Here is a 22,194-nt window from a genome sequence, read left to right on the forward strand (position 1 = left end):
CTCAAATGTGAAACATATAAAGTTTTAAGAAGCAAAACAAAGATATCCAGTATCACCACTTTCAGGCAACCATATACTGGAAGTCCTAGAAAATAAGAAAGAAACAAAAGGCATGAGGACTGCTCCCAGAACTCTCATTATCTGGAGATACGATCACCTATATGGACATCCCCAAAGAATCTATAATTTTATACCCAAAAGAAACTTTTCCATACACACACATACATAGTAGCATTGTTTAAAAAAACTAAAAATCACTCATATGACAATCAACAGCAGAGTGGAAAAAGACATTGTGCTATATTCCTACAATGGAAGACTACACAGATATGAAAATGAACAGACTATAGCTATACATATATAAGGAAAAGTGAAAAAAATTTTAAGAATATCTACAGTAAGTTTCAATGATATAAGCTTCACAAATACATAAAAGTAAGCAATATATTTTTCAGTATACATATCTATCAGAGGGGCAAAGAATCCTCAAAGGTATTGGCTATGTTCTATTTTTTAAACTTGGTAGTGAATTCATTGGTTTTCAATTTATCATGCTTTAAACTTTACATATATGTCTCATATTTTTTCATATGCCTGAAATTATTAATATTAGAAGAAAATAATTTAATTTCAATTTGGTTGTAAATGCCTCAAATTCTGCTTCTAAAATAAGTATGTAGGTAAGATATCTACAAGAAATAGAAATTCCAAGACATAAATCTTGCCTTAAATAGAAAAAGAGTTGAGTGAAACATGAAGAAGGGGAAAAGATGAGGAAAAAAAGCAACTATATAAAATAATCCCTATGACAAAGCCAAACTAAAAGATGCCACTTAAAAAAAGACCTCAAGCGTTACACTTAAGTATGGCAGAAGATAAACAGTAATAACTAGGATGGGGGAGATTAAAGCATTAAAGTAGTTCTGAAATTAGATGATTTTTAGTCTTTCCTCCACCTTCTCTTCTTTCTCCTTGTGGGAGCTAGAAATGTCTCTCTCTTCATATAAGGCAGAACAAGCATTGTAATAACCATTTATGATGTGTCTACTATATGACGGCTACTACAGGTGATATTGGGGATGAGGAAATAAACAACAGAGCGCCCTGCCATGAGGAAACTTTTCTGATGAGGGAGCATAAGCTCAAACTTAGGCAAGTTAAAGAGTAGGACTAATTTATTGAGTATAAGGATGATTGCAATTGTAATACTCTGTGTGGCACAGACATTGACTACCCACCGAATATGCCTGTGACCCCTACAATTCCCAGCCCCCTTGCAGTTAGATGGGGTGGTGGGACTGATTCTGGTTTATGAACCATGAGTGGAAGTGATGTAAAATTGATAAGATGATAAAATTCTTCTGAAGACTCATACAAGGACATATACTACATACAGTCATGCATTGCTTAACAAGGGGATATATTCTAAGATATGTGTCATTAGGCGGTTTCATCATTGTGCAAACATCATAGAGTGTACTTACATAAATCTAGATGGTACAGCCTACTACACACCTATACTCAATGGTACTAATCTTACGGAACCACTGTCATATATGTGACCCATCATTGACCAAAACATTGTTATGTGGCTCATGACTGTATATGGAATGAATTGAATGCCTAGATTAAGAGAGAAGAACTAGAGGGTCTCTGAAAATTCTCCCTGATACGTACCTCAAAATCATAATAGAAAAAATATACAGAAGAATATAGCCTTACTTCACAGCTTTGCCACTGGTTTGGGATACTTGGTCGAAACTTCTGGTCACAAACAACCTTCCTCATTTCCTCTATTGAGGGATCTGAAGGCACCATGTCATAATAAGGCAACTGGTACTCCTCAACAATTCCTACAAGAAATTTGCATAATAAGTTTCCCAGTGTAAATAAAAACAAAGATGCTTATTTCAAAATAATACCAATTAAGTCTGCTAAGACACAAGTGGCACTCTGGGAAACAGGAAAGTCAGGTTTATTAAAATTATGCATCATTATAAAACCAACGAAATAAGCTTAAAGCACTCAGTTGAATAGTTATTATATAAGTTTATGAAATTTTACATTATAAAAATTTATATAATTTTGGTAGTTGTATAAATTTTATATAAAACAAAATTATATGTAATTATTTTATATAATATATCATTTTATATAATTATTTTTATATAATTTATTTACTTATATTATTTGTACAATTATAAAAATATATTTTATATAATTATATATTACATATATATAATTTCACATATAAATATTGTATTACAATTATATAATTTTTTAAAATTACACAAAATATAATTTTATACTATGAAAATTATGTAAATCTTGATTTACATCAAATGCCATTGTGTAATTCAGAAGTAATGCCTAATTATGAAATTTATAGCACAGCCTCATTGATCTGTGAATGAAGTATATTTCTCTATTATATAACCTTTTCAAAACAAAATGGCTTTCTCTTTTTGAAAATTGTTAGGCAATCTTTTAAAAGCTGAGTTTCTTACAATTGGATTTTAGAACTACCACACCCGAGAATGTTCCAAAGAAGCAGCCAAAGGAATTTGAAGATGGACAGGTCAAAATGACGGGTAACATTTAAAGAGTCTCAAATACATAGACAAAGACTTGATCTTAATGATCAGAATACTACTTGAATTTGAGAATTTCCTTATAACATCATTTGAATTTACCACAGTCCTTTTAATTTAAAATATTTAAGATGTGCCATAACATTAAAAAATAAACTTTAAATCATGTTAACTAAATTGCTATTTCAACAGTTGAAGAAAATTTAAGGACAAAAAGCTAAAAGCAAATTGAGACAAATATCAACATGAAATTTTAAAAAACAACAACAAACATATTTGAGTCTTATTATTTACCAATCACTATCCTAAGCCCTTTACACATTTTAACTAATTATTCCTGAAAACCACTGACTCAAGAAGGTACCATATTACCCCTATTGTACAGAATGAGGAAACTGAGGCATAAACCGTGCTAGTAAGAGGCAGATCTGGAACTCAATCCATGTTCTACACCACATAATTCTATTGCTTCTATGAATAGTTTCATCTCCCTAATGTTTTACTATCTCACCTACGAATAAAAGGGAAAAATTATTTCTCAAATATAATTTTAACCTTGTAAGTTTTTTATTTTTTACAATAAGACTGATGTAAAGCAAAATGACATCAATACAAAATACAAAAACTGACAGTGGTTTAATAATGACAGCTCTTTTAATGAATGTTTACTATAAACATGTTCTTTACTAAAAGCATTACATAAATTAACTGAATTAATTTATTAAATCTTCAAAGCCCAAGGGGTCAGCTTTACTATTATCTTCATTTTACAGATGAGGAAAGTGAGACCAAGTATCTTGCCTGAAGTCAGACATTCAAGATGTTGCTAAACCAAGGCTTAGCCCTAAGTCTGTCTCACTTGAAAGTGAAAACTCTAAACAATTTTCTACTAGTATTTAACATTTCTCCACTGATGCAACAGTTTCAACATTTGTAGGGTTTCATCCTCTCAAATTCTTCCTCTCATTATTAATCTCTAAACTTGTGGGAGCAGTAGAGTCAGGAAGTTAGTCTTCACCTCTGCCCTCCACTTTATCCCCCACACATTCATCATCACAGGACAGAAAAGCCTGAGAACCAGCCTAAGAACCAGGACTTCAATTCAAGTCCAGTGGCCTTGGCAAGTCATTTAACTTCTTTGAGTTTCAGTTCTGGTATAAAGTAGGGATACAGCTAACTGCATTCAAACTCAAACAACAAAATTTTCAAGTGCTTCGGGAAGTATCATTATGAAAACCAGAATTATCAGGAGAACTGTCACCATACCCAAGCAGTAATCATAATATAAAATCTCCATTATGTGTAAGATGCCCCACTTTTGCCACTGGAAAGATAACACCGAAAAGTATTCTCCTACATATTAAGAAATGATTCAATATAGTGCTTAGAAGAAAAAAGATAGAAAATCTTATCTTAGATTCACAGCATCAAGGAAAGGCAGACACAAAGAATATTTCCAAATCTTACCTCCAACTGAACACCTTCGGGCTATTTCCCAGTAAACCAGACCAACAGAATAGATGTCAGCTCGTTTGAAGGATTCAAAGATATTCACATTCATCGTATCATCAAGCATTTCAGGAGCCATATACCTTCAAAAACATGCACATTTGAGATTTTGTGTATGATTAATAGCAGTCTAGTAAAACACTCAATAAATCCTGATACAAAATATAAATTAAGACAGCTTACATCAACTTTACAGGTAGATCTAAGCCACTATAATAGAATAAAATTAAATAATATAGTTATTGACTCAACAACCTTAATTTAGAAAACATTTTAAATAGAACTAGAAGTCATCCTACTTAGTGTTAAAGTACATGCGCCAGGAGCCAAATACTTGGAAAGTACAGGCTAGAGGGAAAATCCGGAAGAAAAGCACTCAATAGGAGAGATGGACCTCAATTTCCACCAGTAGTTTGTTGCCATGGAAAGCTCCTTGAGGGCAAAGAGTATGTATTATTCATCATGATGGGCCCAGTACTCCAACACAGTGCTCAGCAGTATTCCATAAATACCTTGTCTGAATGAACAATTTTATTATACATTGGATCCAAGAAATACATCCATATTAAATACTGGCTCCAAAAAAAATGACAGCCTTGTTTGAATAGAGTAAATCAAAGAAATCTACAGTCCATGGGACCTGATTGAGTCTAGCTGTCCTAGGGAGATTTTAAAGATTTCCCAGAATATTGAGATGAGGATGCAACACTCTCCCAAAGTCTTACAAGGTTTAGATCCCCTGAAGGAATCTGGCATCCAAGGCTTCCTTCCCTGAGGGTCTCTAATGTGGGGATCATCAGATGGGCAAGTTAAGGCTTGCTTTTTATAGGGAAAAGAAGAGAGGTCCCTTACGGCCGCCCGGTTGGAACAAACCATCCTGAAACATTCCTGGGGCCTCATTAAATCCTCCCAGGGAACCATGTGAAGGATTCAGAGGGACTGGCTTGGAATCTTAAATAGGGCTCAGAGGCCAACTACACAAGCTTAGAAATTCCCTACTCTCAAAGGTCTTTAACAACTCCAGGAAAATGTTTTGGTTGTTTCTGATTTCAAGGTCGAGAACTCTGGAATTATGCCCAAGTAGCACAGAGCTTGAAATTCAAATAAAAGGAAATGGAAGTATGCTGGCCATATGGCCACAGCCTGGCCATAACAAAAAAAACACCAGAAATCCCATTATTAATGGTCTGTCCTGATACATGTGTGGTTTTCTCTGTTTATATCATAATTGTTCTTAACCTTCAGAGCTTCTGTTCCTTGAAAATGCGAATTGTGTCCAAACTCATATTATCTTAATACACATCAATTTGAGAAACTTAACGATAAGTACAATTATACATAAATACAAAACTTGTTACATATATTTTTAAATATTAAGGGACTAGAGTAGCACATAATATGTATTTATTTTACAAAGTCCCTCACTTATCTAGTCCAATATATTGATTCTGTATCTGTTGTTTAGAACCTGAACATATAGAACTAGTCCTGAGTTTCAGTTCATTTATGAGGTATAAAGGTTTTGGAGGAGTTACACACTGCTGACATTTTTTTCTCCTATCTGTAGGAAAATGTACTTTTAGAATGTGGCACACTAAAAATAATATATCACCATCTCTTCCACTATTCCTTTCTGCTGGATTCCCCACCCAAATGGCTACTGTTTATATGACCAAAATGCCAACTCTCCTTGCTTTACACCCACTGTGCCACTGACTTCTCAATGACAGAGAGAAGACCTCTTGCTTTCTTGGGCCTAATGATTTCCCATTCGGATCTGCCTGTCTCTCCCCATATCACAGGCATTCACGTTTATGGGGCTGTCATAAGTCGTAGTATGCTACCACAGTTACTCATCTTACCTTTTAGTTCCCACTTTAGGATTCTGAGGTATGTCAATAGTGTTCAGTATTGAATCATGCTTCACAGCCAACCCTAAGTCTGCTATGGCACAAGTTTCACATTTTTTCACTAAGATATTCTTTGATTTTATATCGCGATGAGCAATAGCAGGTTTACCTATGAAGCATAAGGAAAGCATATTCATTTTTTTTGTTACTAAAGATTGAATCTCTCCAAAACAAATCATTTTGAAGACTTGGCTCAAATGTTACCTCCTAAAAAAGGTCTTCCCTCACCACCATTCCAGTCCCAAGTCACTCTCCAACAGAGTAGCCCATTTTGCCTTCCTCATAGCTCTTATTAGAATCTAAATTATCTTGTTTATTCATATGCATGTTTAATTATCTGTCTTTCCCAAATAGATTATAAGCTGCATAAGGGCAGTGACTGTGTCTTGCTCATCACCATGCCTCCAATGCTTAGAATACTAGTTGATGCTTAGTAGCCACTAATAAATATTTGTTGACTGAATAGGAAAAGAATTCAGATAGCTATGTGCACATAAGAACATGGCAAATATTCTCTTACAAAACAAGTTTCAAATTTCTACTACCCTAGACCAGCAGTTCTCAAATGTGGCCCAAAGACCTCTGGGGGTCCTTGAGACTTGTTTCCAACTACATATCTATGTGATATGACCTTTTCTTCACATACTTCAACCAAAACAACAATATTGGAACCAAGTGAATACAGAACAGATATGAAAATCCAGACAGTAAGCCAGACATTAAAGAGATTTGCAAAAATGTAAAATAAAACCATTATCTTCACTAGCTTGGTTTTTGTATTATAAAAAATAATGTAAATTTTTAAAACTATGTGATTTATGTTAATATTTACTTGGTTAATTATTGTTATTTTAAGTAAATTAATAAATATTTTTAAATTTCTCAATTTTAGTTTCTAATATAGTAAATATTAACAGATATAACCCACATACACAAAAACTTTTGAGGGCCTCAATAATTTTTAATAGTTTAAAGAGATCATGTATCCAAATTTGAGAACCACTACTCTGACTAGACTAATGACTTTCTAGAGCCAATTCTCTATTACCTCAATAAATAGAAAAGACAGTGGGTATTATTTGGCCTTCAAGTACATGCTACATAAATATTTTTTCAAGATCACACTACCTTTTCCAATTATTTTAATTATCAAAGGTAAACATTTAAATTATTCATATTCTCTAAAGATAGAGCATTTGCTACCAAAGCAAGATCTCTCAGGTATGTGCTAAATGACAAAGATGGAGCCACTAGGAATAAAAATATTATGGATAATATACAAAACGATGAGTACGTAAATGAGAGTTGGCTGTATCATGACAAAATCTTCAACTTTATAAAGTACCTTTAGTGTTTCTTTACATTTGATAATTGTTTGTAATAAACTAAAATACAATTGAACACTAAAAAACCACCTAGTGTTTCTTTCCTCATATTCAAGGAAACGAATATTCATTAGAAAGAAAATACATACCTTGTGTACCAACAATCTCCATATGAAGGTGGGCTAGACCACTAGCTATTGAAAGTGCCAGTTTGATCATTCCAGCCACTGTCACTATGTTTCTATTCAAATAGTCATATAAGGAGCCCTGTTCATGATATTCGGAGACAAGCCAAAGTTGAGTCCAAGTTCCATTATCTAATAGAAAAAAATTATTTTGTTACTGTAAATGTACACTGAGAAAGAAGCCAAAAGTTTTTAACAAATGTCAGTGTTTAAAATAAATATTTATTGTTAACAAGGCAAAGTTACTTCCTTCAGTGATAAAGCTTACAGTCCTAGATAGTAAAGTAAAAGTTCTCAATGAATTCCTGAAGATAAAGACATATTAGAACCTGTTATATGCACCCACCATAGTTATAGGAAGCTGTGAGGCAGTGATTCTAACAACTGAACAACTCCTTTCTTATTCCCTCTATATCAGTACCTGCTGGTAATAGCAACCACATTGTAGGAGAAACTACTGAGAGATGCTTTTAGGTTCAGTGTTGTGTTATAAATTACTCTTGAGCTTTTAATAAAGATTGTATCAATAAAAAACAGAAATATAACAAATTTACACAAAGTATTATTAGTATCACAAAAACGCTAACGTTCTAAGAATGGTCATGTTATTCACCTTTCAAAATATGAAGTTGATGATTTTCCCCAAAAGCCTATATTAAGAGCCAAACACAATTACTAGATATTTTCAAATAATTTACCTCAGTTAACCAAATACAAATCCACCTTATAAAAGATTTTTAGCAGAAGAGAAATTAGCTTAAAATTTCTCTAGGTATTCGAGTCCCTAGAGTTAGTTTTAGCTTTTGAAATAAGGTGTCTACAATAGCCCTGGGCAGTCCTGACCAGCTCTGACACTCAGAGAAAGGAAACTATAATAAACATTAGCTAAGGACTTTTTCCACCTAGTGCTTTACGTACAAGAGCTCCTTGTTATCCAAATATTTAATTTCCAAATCCGGGTACTGATAACATTTCCTAGGAATGCAAAAATCAACATAACACGATAAAGGTCACTAATAAACTGACCATATACAAAGCTAACCCTTACTCACATCTCTCTCCCTGCTTAACACCAGTGGCTACCTTGGCCCTCTCGTATCAATGTCTTTGTCAGACAGTTGACTAAAGAGCGAAACTGCAAATGTTGCAAAAGATACAGAAATGCATGAAGATGAAAGTGATGTCAGAGACCATTTGGAATCACGCACAAAGCCACTGACAAGTAAACCATTGACAGAGGTAGACCAGTTAAACTGAAGAAGAGAAAACCAAGGATGATCTCTCTTGTGCATATTGTTTTATAATCCAATAAATGTCATGAGTAAATTAGCCCCATCAAGATGATCCATATAACTACAGTCATTACTACTTTGACAACATTGCTAATTAGTCTAACCAGTAGGTAGTTTAGCTCAATCTTAGGAAGGAAAAGATAAAGTTCTTAACAGCTTAATTTTCATGTAAGTCTCATTTCATTAGTTCATTAATTTCCATTAGTCTCATTTTCAGTAGTCTGGGTATATTTTCATAGTATATGCAGTTAAGAACTTGGAAAGAATCTTTCTCTTTTTTTAAGCTCATCTTAACTTTACCCAGTTTCTCCCTAGCAAATCAGAAAAGACAAATCATCTGCAAATATTATTATGGCCAAAATGTACAATAATGCTAAGGCTCTCTTTTGCCATCTAATTAATAATGAATACTTTCATCATCAGGCTTATATTAGACAAAAGTAATCATAGATTTTTAATTTTCATAGATAATGGTGGGTCCCTGAAATCCATAGATAATTTGTGTTTTAAATAGAGGTTACAATCTCTACCTCACCAAAGTTTTTCCCGAGTATTACTGATTCGAATTAAAAAATAGACTGGATCAAGTGTTACTTACCTTTGTTCCCTGTTTCTCTCTAAGGGAACTATGTGAAAAGAATAAGGACAGCATGGGTAATCCACAAACTTTATATCCAGTCTCAGATTATTCAGGCATATATATACAATATTTTATGAATATTGATGTAAACACCATACGTGGATGCTCTGTCTTGCTCCATGAAACTCAAAACGTAATACTGTTTGGGGTTGTTAATGTTAAACCTCAAGATATAAATCATACTCAAAGTACATTAATAGAAAATTTGACTAAAATTGTCTTGCTTGCCACCATTCTGATAATGTTCATAGAAAACTTGAGTCCTGGAGTTGAAGCCCACTATGTAGTGAACAGTACAGTCATAGCAAAAGTGACTATTCAGCCAACATTCATTAGTGTGTCTGTACCAGTTATTAAAATACTGAAATATTTCCGTCTCGGTTGGTTAACTGCTGCTATATAAAACTCCCAATGACATTCCTTTGCCCTAGAAACTCAAAGTGTCCCCCCGACAAGATGCCTCTAGATTTCTTCATGACTCAGCAACTAAAGGGATAAAACCTAGCATGGTAGGATTCTCCCAGGACTCTGTTTCAGCTGAAGCTTCCATTCTGATTGGTTGGTTCCGGCGCCATACCAGTCATCAAATATTTTAAATATCAACCTGGCTATAGCGTCATCATGATTTCATACCACTCGTTTCCCCACTTTATTGTATGTTATGCACATTTATCTGTGAAAAGGAAAGCATTTTCTTTCCTCAGTAAAAAAAATAGACTTTTATGTAGATTTTATTAAAACAAAGAGATTACTTATTCTCATCTGATAATAGACATAACATTTCATTTGCTGAACCCATGAGATTGAAAATACCTTTGTTGTCAGCAGCAATGAAACCAAGGATGTTTTCGTGTCTCAGCATAACCGTCTGATAAATTTCTGCCTCTCGAAACCAAGATCTTTCATCTCTGGAGGAGAAGATTTTCACAGCCACATCTTCTCCACACCATCTTCCATGCCATACCTCACCAAATCTCCCTTTTCCTACGATCTCCTGAAGAACAATCGTCCTTGCAATTGTTCTTTGAACCAACAGAGGTAGACCTAACCAAAGAAAAGATGGAATTGATGATTAAAAACAAGTAAGTGCCAGAAAAGAACTGCCATGATGACAATTATTTTCACATAAAAAGCAAATATTTAAGCACTTTAATAATTTTACCAGTTTTGAAGAAATAAACATCTTTACACCAAACTTGAATGTCAAAGCATGCTCAAAAAAATACTCCAAATTCTTACTATGAATTTTTCTTCTCATGTTCATAAATAAAAATTTCTGGAACATAGCCTGCTGCTTCAGATAGCTGGTTTTCCAGAATTGCTGCAAATCTCCCTTATTTTAAAGCCAGTCAGGTTATCAAATACACAAGACTTAAAAAAAAATCTGTTGTTAGCCCCTAACATAAAATGTATGGCTCCTACTACAACTGGGAAAGCAGAATTTTTCATGACTTTTTTTAAAAACCAAATCAAAATTGGAAAGTGAAGAATCAAATTCAGTGTTCAAGTGAGGTGATCATGTTACACTAAAAGCAAGGCACAGTCATAGAAAATATCAAATAAATATTTTCTGTGGAATTAGAGAAATTTCAAAGAAAATATATTCAGGGTGTATGTAAAATATTTAGATTCTTTGAACCAATAACTCCAGCTCTAGAATTCTATCCTAAAGATGTAATGCAAAATGCAGGAAAATTAATGTCAAAACGTTTAATATATTATTATTACTAATGGAAAAATAAAGAAAAGTGTCAGATAATAGAAAACTGTTAAATATAATGCAGAGATTAAGAGCACAGATAAGAAAGACGCGGGTTCGTGGGCCGGACCAGTAGCGCAAGTGGTCAAGTGCACACGCTCCCGCTTCGGTGGCCTGGGGTTCACGGGTTCGGATCCTGGGCGCACACCGAGGCACTGCTTGGTAAGCCATGGTGAGGTGGCCTCCCATATGAAGTAGAGGAAGATGGGCACGGATGTTAGCCCAGGGCCACTCTTCCTCAAGAAAAAAAGGGGAAGATTGGCATCGGATGTTAACTCAGGGCTAGTCCTCCTCACAAAAAAAAAAAAAAAAAAGAAAGACGTGGGTTCGAATTTTAGCTGTGCCACATGGTATCCATGGGCAAGTTACGGAACTTCTCTGAGCTTCCTTGTCTGAAAAACTGGGGATAATTATATTACCTATCACATACAGATACTGTGAGAATTAATAAGCATGTTAGGCGCCTAGCACAGGATCTGGCCTATTACATACTGAAAAATGGTTAGCCCTTAATATTATGTCTTAGGACAGATTACTTAGAGCCAAATATGATGCTGCTGCTTATGAAGAGGTATTTTTTAATGACCTGAGAAAATACTTTTGCTTTAATGTTAAATGAAAACACAGTAAATTCTATCCATCTAAATAAGGCTATCTAGCTATTCAAAATATGCACAGGAAAAAGACTGAAAAGGAAATATGCTAAGTGGTGTAATAGTGATTTCTATTTAGTGGGACCGGGGTGAATTGTGATATGCTTCTCTCTAATTTTGTACATTTTCTTAATTCCCACAATGGGTATTTATTACTCTTATAATTAGAGGAAAAATAAATAAAGAGGTCACAGTATAAATTTATTCTGGAAAGTCATGTTTAGTTATTGTCAGTGTACTCAGATGGCTGGGAAACCCTCACAGCAACAACCCTGGAAGCTTCTGCAGACTTCGGCCTCTGCTCCTGAAATGAGCCACGGTTTATGCACACGTTCTCATCTTCATGAGAACCACCCACTACGGCTAAATAAGCACAGACTGTAAGTTTGCTATTATGGGTCTCAACAATTAGTCACAAAGCCCCACAGCCAGAAAGTTCTCCTGAGATCATCTGGTTCAACTTTATCATTCTAGAGATGAGAATATTAGGGCCCCACAGTAAGCAAAGACTTGCCCAGGAATATGCTGCTACTGGGAGGCAGACCTGCAACTAAAACACTGGTCCTTAGTCCAAACTGTTGCTCTCGCATTCAATAGATATGACTGCAGTCCTCCCCTGTTGGGAAGATTTCTAGCAGCAAACAATATGGGCTAATTTTGTAGGCTATAGCCAACTTTACCACTTGACCACACAATAAAAGTTGTACTAACAATTATTAGGCTAAATCACAATATCAATCTCTCTCCTCCCCCCCTCATCTTGCATGCACACACAAAAAGATCACCACCAACAACCACAACCAACAACAACTGGCTAGAGAAGTAGATAAGCCAATGTTTTCAAACCGCAAATTGATCAAGCACACGATCAACACCGCAGACCACTGACAAAGTAAGACAACACTGTCCAAGATACTCAGCACAGAAATTAAGTTGAGACAGTGAAATTCAATGAAAGGGGCTTCAGTATCTTTCAAAGCAACCGCCCGAAATAATCAAATTCTTGTGTTATACACTTAGAGACTTCATTTGAAGATACATGGACTTTCCTTCTCCCTGTAGGTTTGTTTTACTCTTTTTTACCAGGGGTTGTAGAAGCTGACACCTGTCTGACGGAAAGGCACCTTTCAGTAATGTCAGAAGTGTTACATCATGAGAGGAAAGCAGCAATATACCCAGTCTCTTAGAAGCCACCTGAGACACAACCCACCCTCAAAGACCATCCAGCAAAACATCAGTTCATTTTCCTCTCTTGCAGGCATTATGTCTCTGAAATTTGTCCCCGACCATGTCAGGGATAAGCTTCACAATGTTTGTTTCTCCACATCTGACAAAGCTGCCTCTCGTTTAAGGTCGCTGGCCAATGAAGAGACGCCAAGGGGAAGTAGAACGGCCCGATTTCCTCCCCACAGGTGAGCTTCTGGGACGGAAGCCTTGCGCAGAAGGACCCATTCTCTCGGGTTATCGATGGCAGCGCAGGAGTTCCTTTCAGCCAGTGGTCACTGCTAAAAATACGAAGCTGGCTTCGGAAAAAAGAGTCTAAAACTCTTTCAAATTGGTCATTAAAGAAATCTTCGTGCTTGAGTACATTTACGGCTTTCTTTTTAAGAGGCATCTTAGAATAATCTAAAGAGGACAGGGCCTAACAGTCAATAAATCCAGATTCAGGTTTAAAGATGCACAAAAAAAAAACTAAAAAACATTAATTTTTTATTTTATGCCTTGGCTCATGACTACTTTCTTAAATTAAATATCCAGTCTCCAGTTATAAGATCTCTATTACTTTTATTGGAAAGGGAAATCCTTGGTCATCTTAAATACATTCAAGAAGTAGCTCTAAAATACACATTTCTATGTAACACCTTCAGATGAACTGAAATGTTTTGATGGGGAATAAACAGATGGTTATTTAATCACTCGAAACTTATAAAGAAATTTTATAAGGTTTCAAGAAACTTGGTACAAATCAGAGCTCTCTGTGCCCATATTCTGTGCCTAGCATGTTGCCAGTGGTCAAGAAATAGGGCACAGCGGGCCTCAAAATGTAATACTCGAGGAAGGAAAGAATATTGAATCCTAAGTTTTACTTTTAAAGAAAGAATGCCAACTTTCTATACAATAATTTAATTTTGATTTCAGTTTTATAAACTTAGCAGTTTGGAGATATTCTTTCCAATATTCCTCCTTTGACAACATGCCACCTAGTCTGTGCAATGATAGTGTAAACATTGAGACTTTGGTCAGTGAGAGTGTAGGCGACCTTGCTCTTAGAAGCAGCAAACTATCTGGGCTCTCTGGATACATAATTAGGCCTCTCTTTTCTGATGAATAATTGTGAGTCCAAAGCTGCTTCATGTTATATTTGATGTTCATATAGATGCTACCACCCCTCTGTCATCTGTCCCTGTTAACTGTGCCTGCCTGGATGCTCCTAAAGGCCATGGACAAGGGAGTTCCTCACAATCTGCTTCAGGTAATCATCCTTAATGATCTTTCCAAAGCAAGAGGGGATGCAGGGGCTTCTGAAGTGGCTCACCTGGGCTTACCCTAGTTCATACTTCTGCAACACGACACGCTGACAGGGTTTCTGGAAATATACATGAGACCAGGGAACCCTCTGCCATTTTAGGGAGTTTGTTATTACAGAGGACACTCTGCTCTGTCACTGGAAACCCAAAAAGCCCGCAGATGCTTTGTGCTATGAGAAACGCTCATTTAGGCCATAATACAGCCCGGTACTTTGAATTGCTTCACCAGGGGTTCTGGAGTTCCATTAAAGAGGAAGAGAGTTATACGTAACCTTAGCAGCAAAAACCAGCACAAGAATGCTGTGCTGTTTCCTTTCATCTTCCATTTCTATGCTTTAAGAACACACTCTTGATTTTAATTTCAGGTCAGCTCCCTGTTAACTTCACACACACATCCCAGGGAGTGCCTAGAGATTCTGAAGACCTTCATAACCACAAGCAAGGTGCTCTAAGAACACTACTTTGCATAACTAACATCTTTTCCCCAGAACTCAACTCCTTATATACAGTAACTCTTTTGTACCCATGAAATGTTACCAAGAGAGCAACAATGATTATTACTAACCATAATGGAGGAAGGGGGAGAGGAGAGAAACTTTTTCTTGCTCCAAAGATAAATTCTGAAGGAATGTGAAAATGGGAATCTAAATACCTAAAAGCATAAAAGGCAACTGAGAAGGCTTAATTCTTCAGGCCATGACAGTTTTCTTCTCTTCATCAAATCCTAAAAGAAGTTTCTATACCATAACTTACCATGTACATATCAAGCATTTTAAACAATGGAATTCATAATATTTGGGCCCTTTTTGTTAAAAATTGTTTTTATTTATTTTTAAATAAGAACGTTCTTACTGAAAAATAGACAACGGGCACATACCAGAGCCAGATCCAGAGGCAGTCACATCATAAATCAGATCTTTTAGAGTTTTTCCAGCATTTACCAGATTGCACTCAGACAGGGGCTCCTCCACATTCTGTCTCTTTTTCTTTCTGTATGTGCACTGTCGGCCTTGGCATGCCCATATTGTCAGCACCGCAGCTAGGGACAGGAGGCAAACTGGCACAGTAACAACAATGGTCAGCTCCATGGGTCCAAGTTTTGGGGCATTTGGCGATGCTTTAATTAAAAAAAGAAAGAACACGACCATAAATCAACCCATTTGAAATATTTTAGAAATTGGAAATGCAATCACACAAATTTCACATCTATAATGTGCCGGTACACAGTACGCACTTATGTTAGTTGGTAAAGACTCTCTGTGGTATAAGCAAAGATGGGGAAAGGGATTGAGGTTAGGGTGCAGCTAGGAATAGTTATGCCAGGTGACAATGGGAGACAGAATTAGGATCCTGGAAAGCACTAGCACATGGGATCCTTTTTAAAACCTCCAAAGTATTTGACATTTTTCTACCATTTTCTCCCCATTTTTCAGCAGTCCATCCTTAGAGCACATTCATTCATTCATGCCACAAATAATTCCCGAGCTCTTGTAATATGTTGCCAGCGCGATTCCAGGTGCTGGAGATATAGCGGTGAGTGAGAGAGCCCAAATCCTTGCTCTCATGGTGCTTATGTTCTCATACACTCGTTAAATTGATGGATGTGCAATACAAAAGCAAGAGATGGTAAGTGCTATGAACAAACATGAAGCTGAGGAAAGAGACAGAGTGACGGTGGGATGCTACCTTAGAGAGACTGGTCACGCGAGGCCGCTCTGGGGAGGTGTCAGGGAACAACAACAGAAGTATCTCAGGGAAGCGTGTTCCCAGCAAGGGAAAGCAAGGGTAAGGGGCCCCGAGGGGCAGACCTACTTAGCATGTTCAAGAACAACCTGTGCCCAGAGCACAGTAAACTCGGAGAAGACGGAAGGAAATGAGGTCAGGGAGGTAAAAAAGACAAAGATCATATGGGCTTTGGTTGGCTGAAAGAAGCACAGTGAATTTTATTCTAAGTAGACGCTGTCGCAGGGTTTTGAGCAGGCAAAGGATAGGATCTAATTTACATCCTGAGTGGCTGCTGTGTGAATAGATCCGAGGAGCGCAAGCTTACAAGCGAAGAGGCCAATTAGAAACCTACTTCGATAACCCAGACGGGAGATATGGTTTGGGGTGACACTCTGTATAAAATAGCACTCCCTTCTCATTCCTCGTTCACTCTCTATACCTTTTTCCTATTTTATTTTAATTCCTGGATCTTATCACCACCTGGCACATCATATATTCATTTATTTATTATCTGATTCCCTCCAAAGAACATATGCTTTGTGAGAGGAAGAACTTGGCCTGCTTTGCTCCCAAATATATCCCCAGTGTTTACAATGGTAGTCCTTGAATGGTAGAAGCACTAAAAGTTCTACTAGTTTTATTTTTAATAAGTAAGGGATAAGATTTTTAGTTTTAGAAAAATAAATATGATCATTGAAACTAAATAACATAAGGATATAATTAAACTTGTGATTCTAATTTTAAAACACATATAGCCAGATTTTTTAAAGTTGATCTTGCATGTAAGAAATCTTTTTAATTTAGAACAAAAAGCGATACAAGAAAAATCTATGATGACAGATATTTCCTGTGTTTTCCAAAGAACTTATCTTGACACTTGAAATGAGCACGTAGTTCATTTTCTTTTCCTCCACTAAAGACAGCCTCAGTGCCAATTTAATTTTATCCCCAAGTCCTATCAGGGATGTTGATTTTTATTTTTAATAAACCTTGGGGTGTATTTGATGGAATATGGGAACAGAATTCTGGAGTCTTAGGTTCTCAAACATCAAGGAGAAGTAGAAAAAAGCAGCCTTTGGAGAGAGAAACGTCTGGTTCCAATCGTGCGCTGCCACTTTCTTGATATGCGACTATTGTGCCTTGGGTCAACTCCCCCCCACCCCCGCTGACTCTGCATAGGCCAAGGAGGGGGTTAGAGACAATGCATGGAAAGCAATAGGGTAACACCTGCACCTTAGAGTCTAAACAAATGACAATGACAATGGACCTTGTGAATTAGCCATTCCTCAGACTTCCTTCTTTACAATGACAATCCTAGAGAGCTTATTATATTAAATGTAATTACATGTTACTTACAATGTGTCAACCAGAATATATGAATATCATTTGAAAACAAATTATTTAATTCTAAAGGAAAAAGAATCAAATTCCTCAAAAATGTGTTCATAGAAGTTTCACTATAATCGTAAAAATAATAGTCTATCTACAACCAATGAGTAAAAGATTTAAAACTGTTGAGTGAACTTCGGAAACATCATCCATGCTCCTCTACTTTGCCTGGTGAATTTTGGCAGATCATCAACCTTCCTTCTCCTGAGTGTTTCAGGATTCCTCTGAAATCATTAGAAGTTGTACAGGTGCATCTGAGGACAGCTTGGGCTTGAGTTTTCTTAGGACAAGTTGCCAAAAGCTCTAAGACTTGACTTTGTTTGAGAAATCATTAACCACGGTACTTGCAACTTCTAACGTTTGCTGTTATAAAAGAGTTTTATTCTCCATTTTACTCTCAAATAACTCTTGAAAGGAGCTTTCAAATCCACATTTCAAGTTGTATCCATATTTTTATGGCCTCACAAAGTTATTCTAGGAATTCGAAGAAAGCCACAGAATGCACTTAATCACCTGCAACTTACATAAACATCTATTTAAACATGTTTTAGGTTTAAATGGAAAAATAAAATTCCACTGTTGGATACATTTAAATGGCTAAATTTTATTTTGATATGTTATCAGGAACTATCAATATAAACATTACAGTTTAAAAGCCTATTGATTGTCTTCCTTTTAGTAAAGCTCTATTAGACAGAGCTCAGATCATCACTATGGCAACCAATAGAGAGGAAAAAGGTCAGCAACCCTGAAAATAGAATAATATCTTAAAAGTAAACTGCCTTAGTGACGGCTACTGCACTCAGGGGTGTTTATTACAGATGGGCAATGTTTCTACTTTTGTGAACAAATTTACTGATACGAGTTAGTAAGAAAAAAAGATTACTCAGCTAGAAAAAGGCTAGCAACACCATCCAGAAAGAACTCCTTAAACACTGAGCCATTTTTAAAGCAAACATTTGTAACACTATCTTCTAAACCAAATGTTGATTGTAATTTCTACAGGAGATAAATGAAGAAAAACTAGTCTACACCCAATAAGTCATGGTAGAAGAAGACAGTAGTGCAGTTAAGAGTACATTTAATAAGTCACCTTTGATGACGTATTAATTTTTCTAGCAGGTTTTACATTCTTGATCATAGGAGAACTCTTATTATTGGATAATTTCTAGCTTTTGAGATTGTCTGTGTCAACTGAGATGCATTCTCCACGGAATAAGCAGCTCCATGTGGGGATATGCTAATCCCAAGTGAGGTCTGGGGAGTACTGCACTGCTAATTCAAGTTATTTCACTCCCTCGTGAATTATATAGAAGAGAAAGGGAAAAAAGAGAGAAAAGCACTAGCCCAGATGGGTGAGAGCCTAGCTCACAAATGTCTCCCCTGTGGAAGTTCTACAATACATTAAACCAAGACAACACAGGAAAAGGGAGTATTTACAAGGCAAGGAGAAGGGAATGTTGACCTGAACGAGGTGTAAAATTTTGTACTGCTGAAGAGAGTCATGTGAAAGGCAAAAGAATGTAAGGAAGATAAGACAACAAAAAAAAACAGAAAAGAAAAAAGGAAGGAAGGAAGAAAGGAGGAAAAAAATTAATTATAAAAATAACAAATAAATTGGCATCAATATATGCTTGCCTATAATTTCTTCTTGGCCCTAAAGCATGTCCGTTTATATCTCCAAAATTTTTTTTATTGAAATATAGTTAACATGCAATATCCTGTTAGTTTCACGTGTACATCATAGAGATTCCACATTTATACACATTACGAAATGGTCACCACGATAAGCCTAGTAACCATCTATCACCATACAAAGTTATTACAATATTATTGACTATATTCCCTGTGCTGTCCATTACATCCCTGTAACTTATTTATTTTATAACTGGAAGTTTGTACCTCTTAATCCTCTTCACCTATTTCACCTGTCCCCAATCCCCTCCCTCTCTGGTAACCACCAGCTTGTTCTCTGTATCTATGAGTCTGTTTCTGTTTTGCTTCGTTTGTTCACTTGTTTTGTTTTTTAGATTCTGCATATAAGTGAAATTATAAGGTATTTATCTTTCTCTGTTTGACTTATTTCACTTAGCCTAACACCTTCCAGGTCTATCCACGTTGTCGCAAATGACAGGATTCATTTTTGTGAGTTTTGCAACTTTCCCTAGAGACCTGAAGGGAACTGGTGATGGGGAAAGTCAATGGTGGTTGCCACCGCCCAAATAAAGTTCAGAACCAGTTTAGATGCCTCTGCTTCTCCCAGGACAGTTCACTCCTCCCATTATCTCCTTGCCACTTCCTATTCCTCGCTTTAGAGAGGGAAACTCCTCAAGATGAAAAGAAAAAGATGAGAAAATGTGGGCATGATCCCCATGTTTCCTCCCCTGCTGATCTCTTCTCTTTCTTTATTAAAAGTTTGAAAAATTATTGATGTTTATGAGATTTATATGACCTTTGAATTAATTAATTTACATTTCCTTAATATATGCTATTAGGAGGAGAGGCCTTAGAACTAAGTGGAGATACGGACTTCATCAACTGCTTCAAATAACTCATATGGACCATTGACACAAAAATCTTGTAGTATAATATCTACATTCAACTTAAAGGCACTTTTCTTTACTATATTTGAATCACACTCAACTGACTAGAAACTAAGATATTACAATGGAATGATGTATAGAAACTCTTTGAGGATAGAGTGACTGAAGAGATAAGTATTGGCTGGCCAGCTGTTTAAAAACAAATTCAGGCAAAGATAACAGAGGTCTTCAACCAGACAAAGTGCATTTTTATGAAATATTTCAAGGTTAGTGCTTCCTTCTCAAAAGTTACTGCAGCAAGTAGCTAGGGAAATTTAAAAGGATCCAAAATATCCCTAAAGAAAGCACAGACTAATTCAGCATTAAAACCATCCCTCTTCCTCTCATGAAAGACTTTCCCCAAGTGAAAAGACACCATTTTGCAAGGTTGAATCCATGAATGTATAAATATCAAGACTTCAACTACTTCCCAACTCCCTACCCCCCATAAAAGGAAGTATTTCTTTCTCCAGCTTGTGGCTTTGAAATGTTCTCAGATAACAAACCAGCCAAAAAGACAATGTTGCTTTCTGATGGGTCTATTTCTATCCTGGAACCTGGAAGAAATGCCACCAGGGTCAACTGAATGATGTGGTGATGTACTGTTCATCCACCTACCATATAAATCTCTCATGACACAGGCCTGTGACTTCAATTAAAGTTTTTGTTTAGTTCACAAATTTGTGTGGAAAAGAATGTGGAAATAACACGTGCAGCCGAAAGAAGAAAGAACACATTCCCTCTAAGACATTCAAAGCTACCTCATTAATTAGCTCAACGAGAATAATCTTTTTTGTTTTTTTGGTCAAAAACAAGAGTGACATTGTAAGCAATGAGAAACCTCCCAAATCTTCATGATGAACCTCCTTTAACCTGCCATATTAAAGCATCCTTAAATGTGGGTACCATCATTTCAAACATTTGCTTCACGGTAATGAAAATACCTTTTTAATTGGTTCCTTCTTGCTTTACTAAATTGGTTCAAAGACTGGAACCAAATGGATTGGTTTGTATAACGTTGCACTGAGAACAGCTCTGTAGGGGGCATGTCAGAGAAGTGGAGCACAGTCCACATCCTCGTTGAATTTATAATCTACTAAGGAATACATGCCCCATCTAGGGAACAATTCCAAAGCAACTTCCCAAGTCAAAATATGGAGAAAATTTTATGTATGTAAGAGCAAAGGAGGTGGGAGATAAGAAAAAGATCACCATGGATAGTTCCATTCATGATGAATCAGTCCACTAGAAAAGAATATGTAACTGTGCTCACATGTGTGACATTCACACATATGTGAGGTAGAATGGGTCTAAGGAGCTAAGTCACAAATAATGGTTTTATTTGTCTAACACTCCCATGTAACTCTGTACTCACTGATTGCAGGCAGCCACCCTAACCCCCACCCAGCCGGAGCTTGTCCTAGCCTCCTACTTCCTCAGGGTGACCCTTATAAATGTCATGGGGAATAATCCAGTTAGAAGTTAATTCGGTTAGATCCCTCCAACATGCTCCACTATCACAAGCAAATGGTCTCCCTTCTTCACAGAGTGAGAATAAGCATGTCAAACAGGTTGTTTCTGATCAACATGAACTCAAGTACTGAACAGCAGCAGAATATTTTCCAACCTAGAGATTCTACTGAGCCGTGACAGTGACAAAAATAACATGAGAATTATCTCTGCCTTTTAACTGAATCAGATGAGCTATTGATGGGCCATTCCATTGTTCAGTGCTCAACCTAGAAGTGGCTATTTGCATACATTGTCTTTGTCTGCCTGATTTCAGGAGCCACAGCAGGCAAAGGGCATCACACATACCAGTATTTCCTGGACAGTTTTCCTCATGCAGTTGGTTTTTTGGGACTATGTGAGAAACACCAAGAAGCTTCAAATCTTCTTTTGTCCTCTAGCATCTGAACTTAATAATAATACTTTTTTTTATTTTAAGGAAATAGGAATGTTAGATTGAAGAATATAGTCTTTGGCATAAGGGGTCTGAAGAACATTGACTTGAGTAGAGATGAGATTGATAAATGTAGGAAGGAAAATTTAAATCAGCTCCCCAGTTTTTCTTAATTTCAGGGCATGTACCCAGATATTAGTTTC

At 36.3% G+C, this 22,194-nt stretch overlaps 1 protein-coding gene across 1 annotated transcript in view; it reads right to left on the minus strand.

The window, feature by feature from the left end:
* Positions 1 to 22,194, minus strand: part of ACVR1C (activin A receptor type 1C) — a 38,743-nt gene that overhangs the window by 2,590 nt on the left and 13,959 nt on the right. Inside the window, exons 2-7 of the mRNA XM_058548616.1 lie at positions 15,270 to 15,509; positions 10,266 to 10,496; positions 7,485 to 7,652; positions 5,963 to 6,119; positions 4,059 to 4,183; positions 1,723 to 1,853 (exon numbers count right to left, since the gene is read on the minus strand). Coding sequence (XP_058404599.1) covers positions 1,723 to 1,853; positions 4,059 to 4,183; positions 5,963 to 6,119; positions 7,485 to 7,652; positions 10,266 to 10,496; positions 15,270 to 15,509 — 1,052 coding nt within the window. The remainder of the gene's footprint in view (positions 1 to 1,722; positions 1,854 to 4,058; positions 4,184 to 5,962; positions 6,120 to 7,484; positions 7,653 to 10,265; positions 10,497 to 15,269; positions 15,510 to 22,194) is intronic.

This window comes from Diceros bicornis, chromosome 10 (assembly GCF_020826845.1).
Source record: "Diceros bicornis minor isolate mBicDic1 chromosome 10, mDicBic1.mat.cur, whole genome shotgun sequence".
In the NCBI taxonomy this organism is placed as follows: Eukaryota; Metazoa; Chordata; class Mammalia; order Perissodactyla; family Rhinocerotidae; genus Diceros; species Diceros bicornis.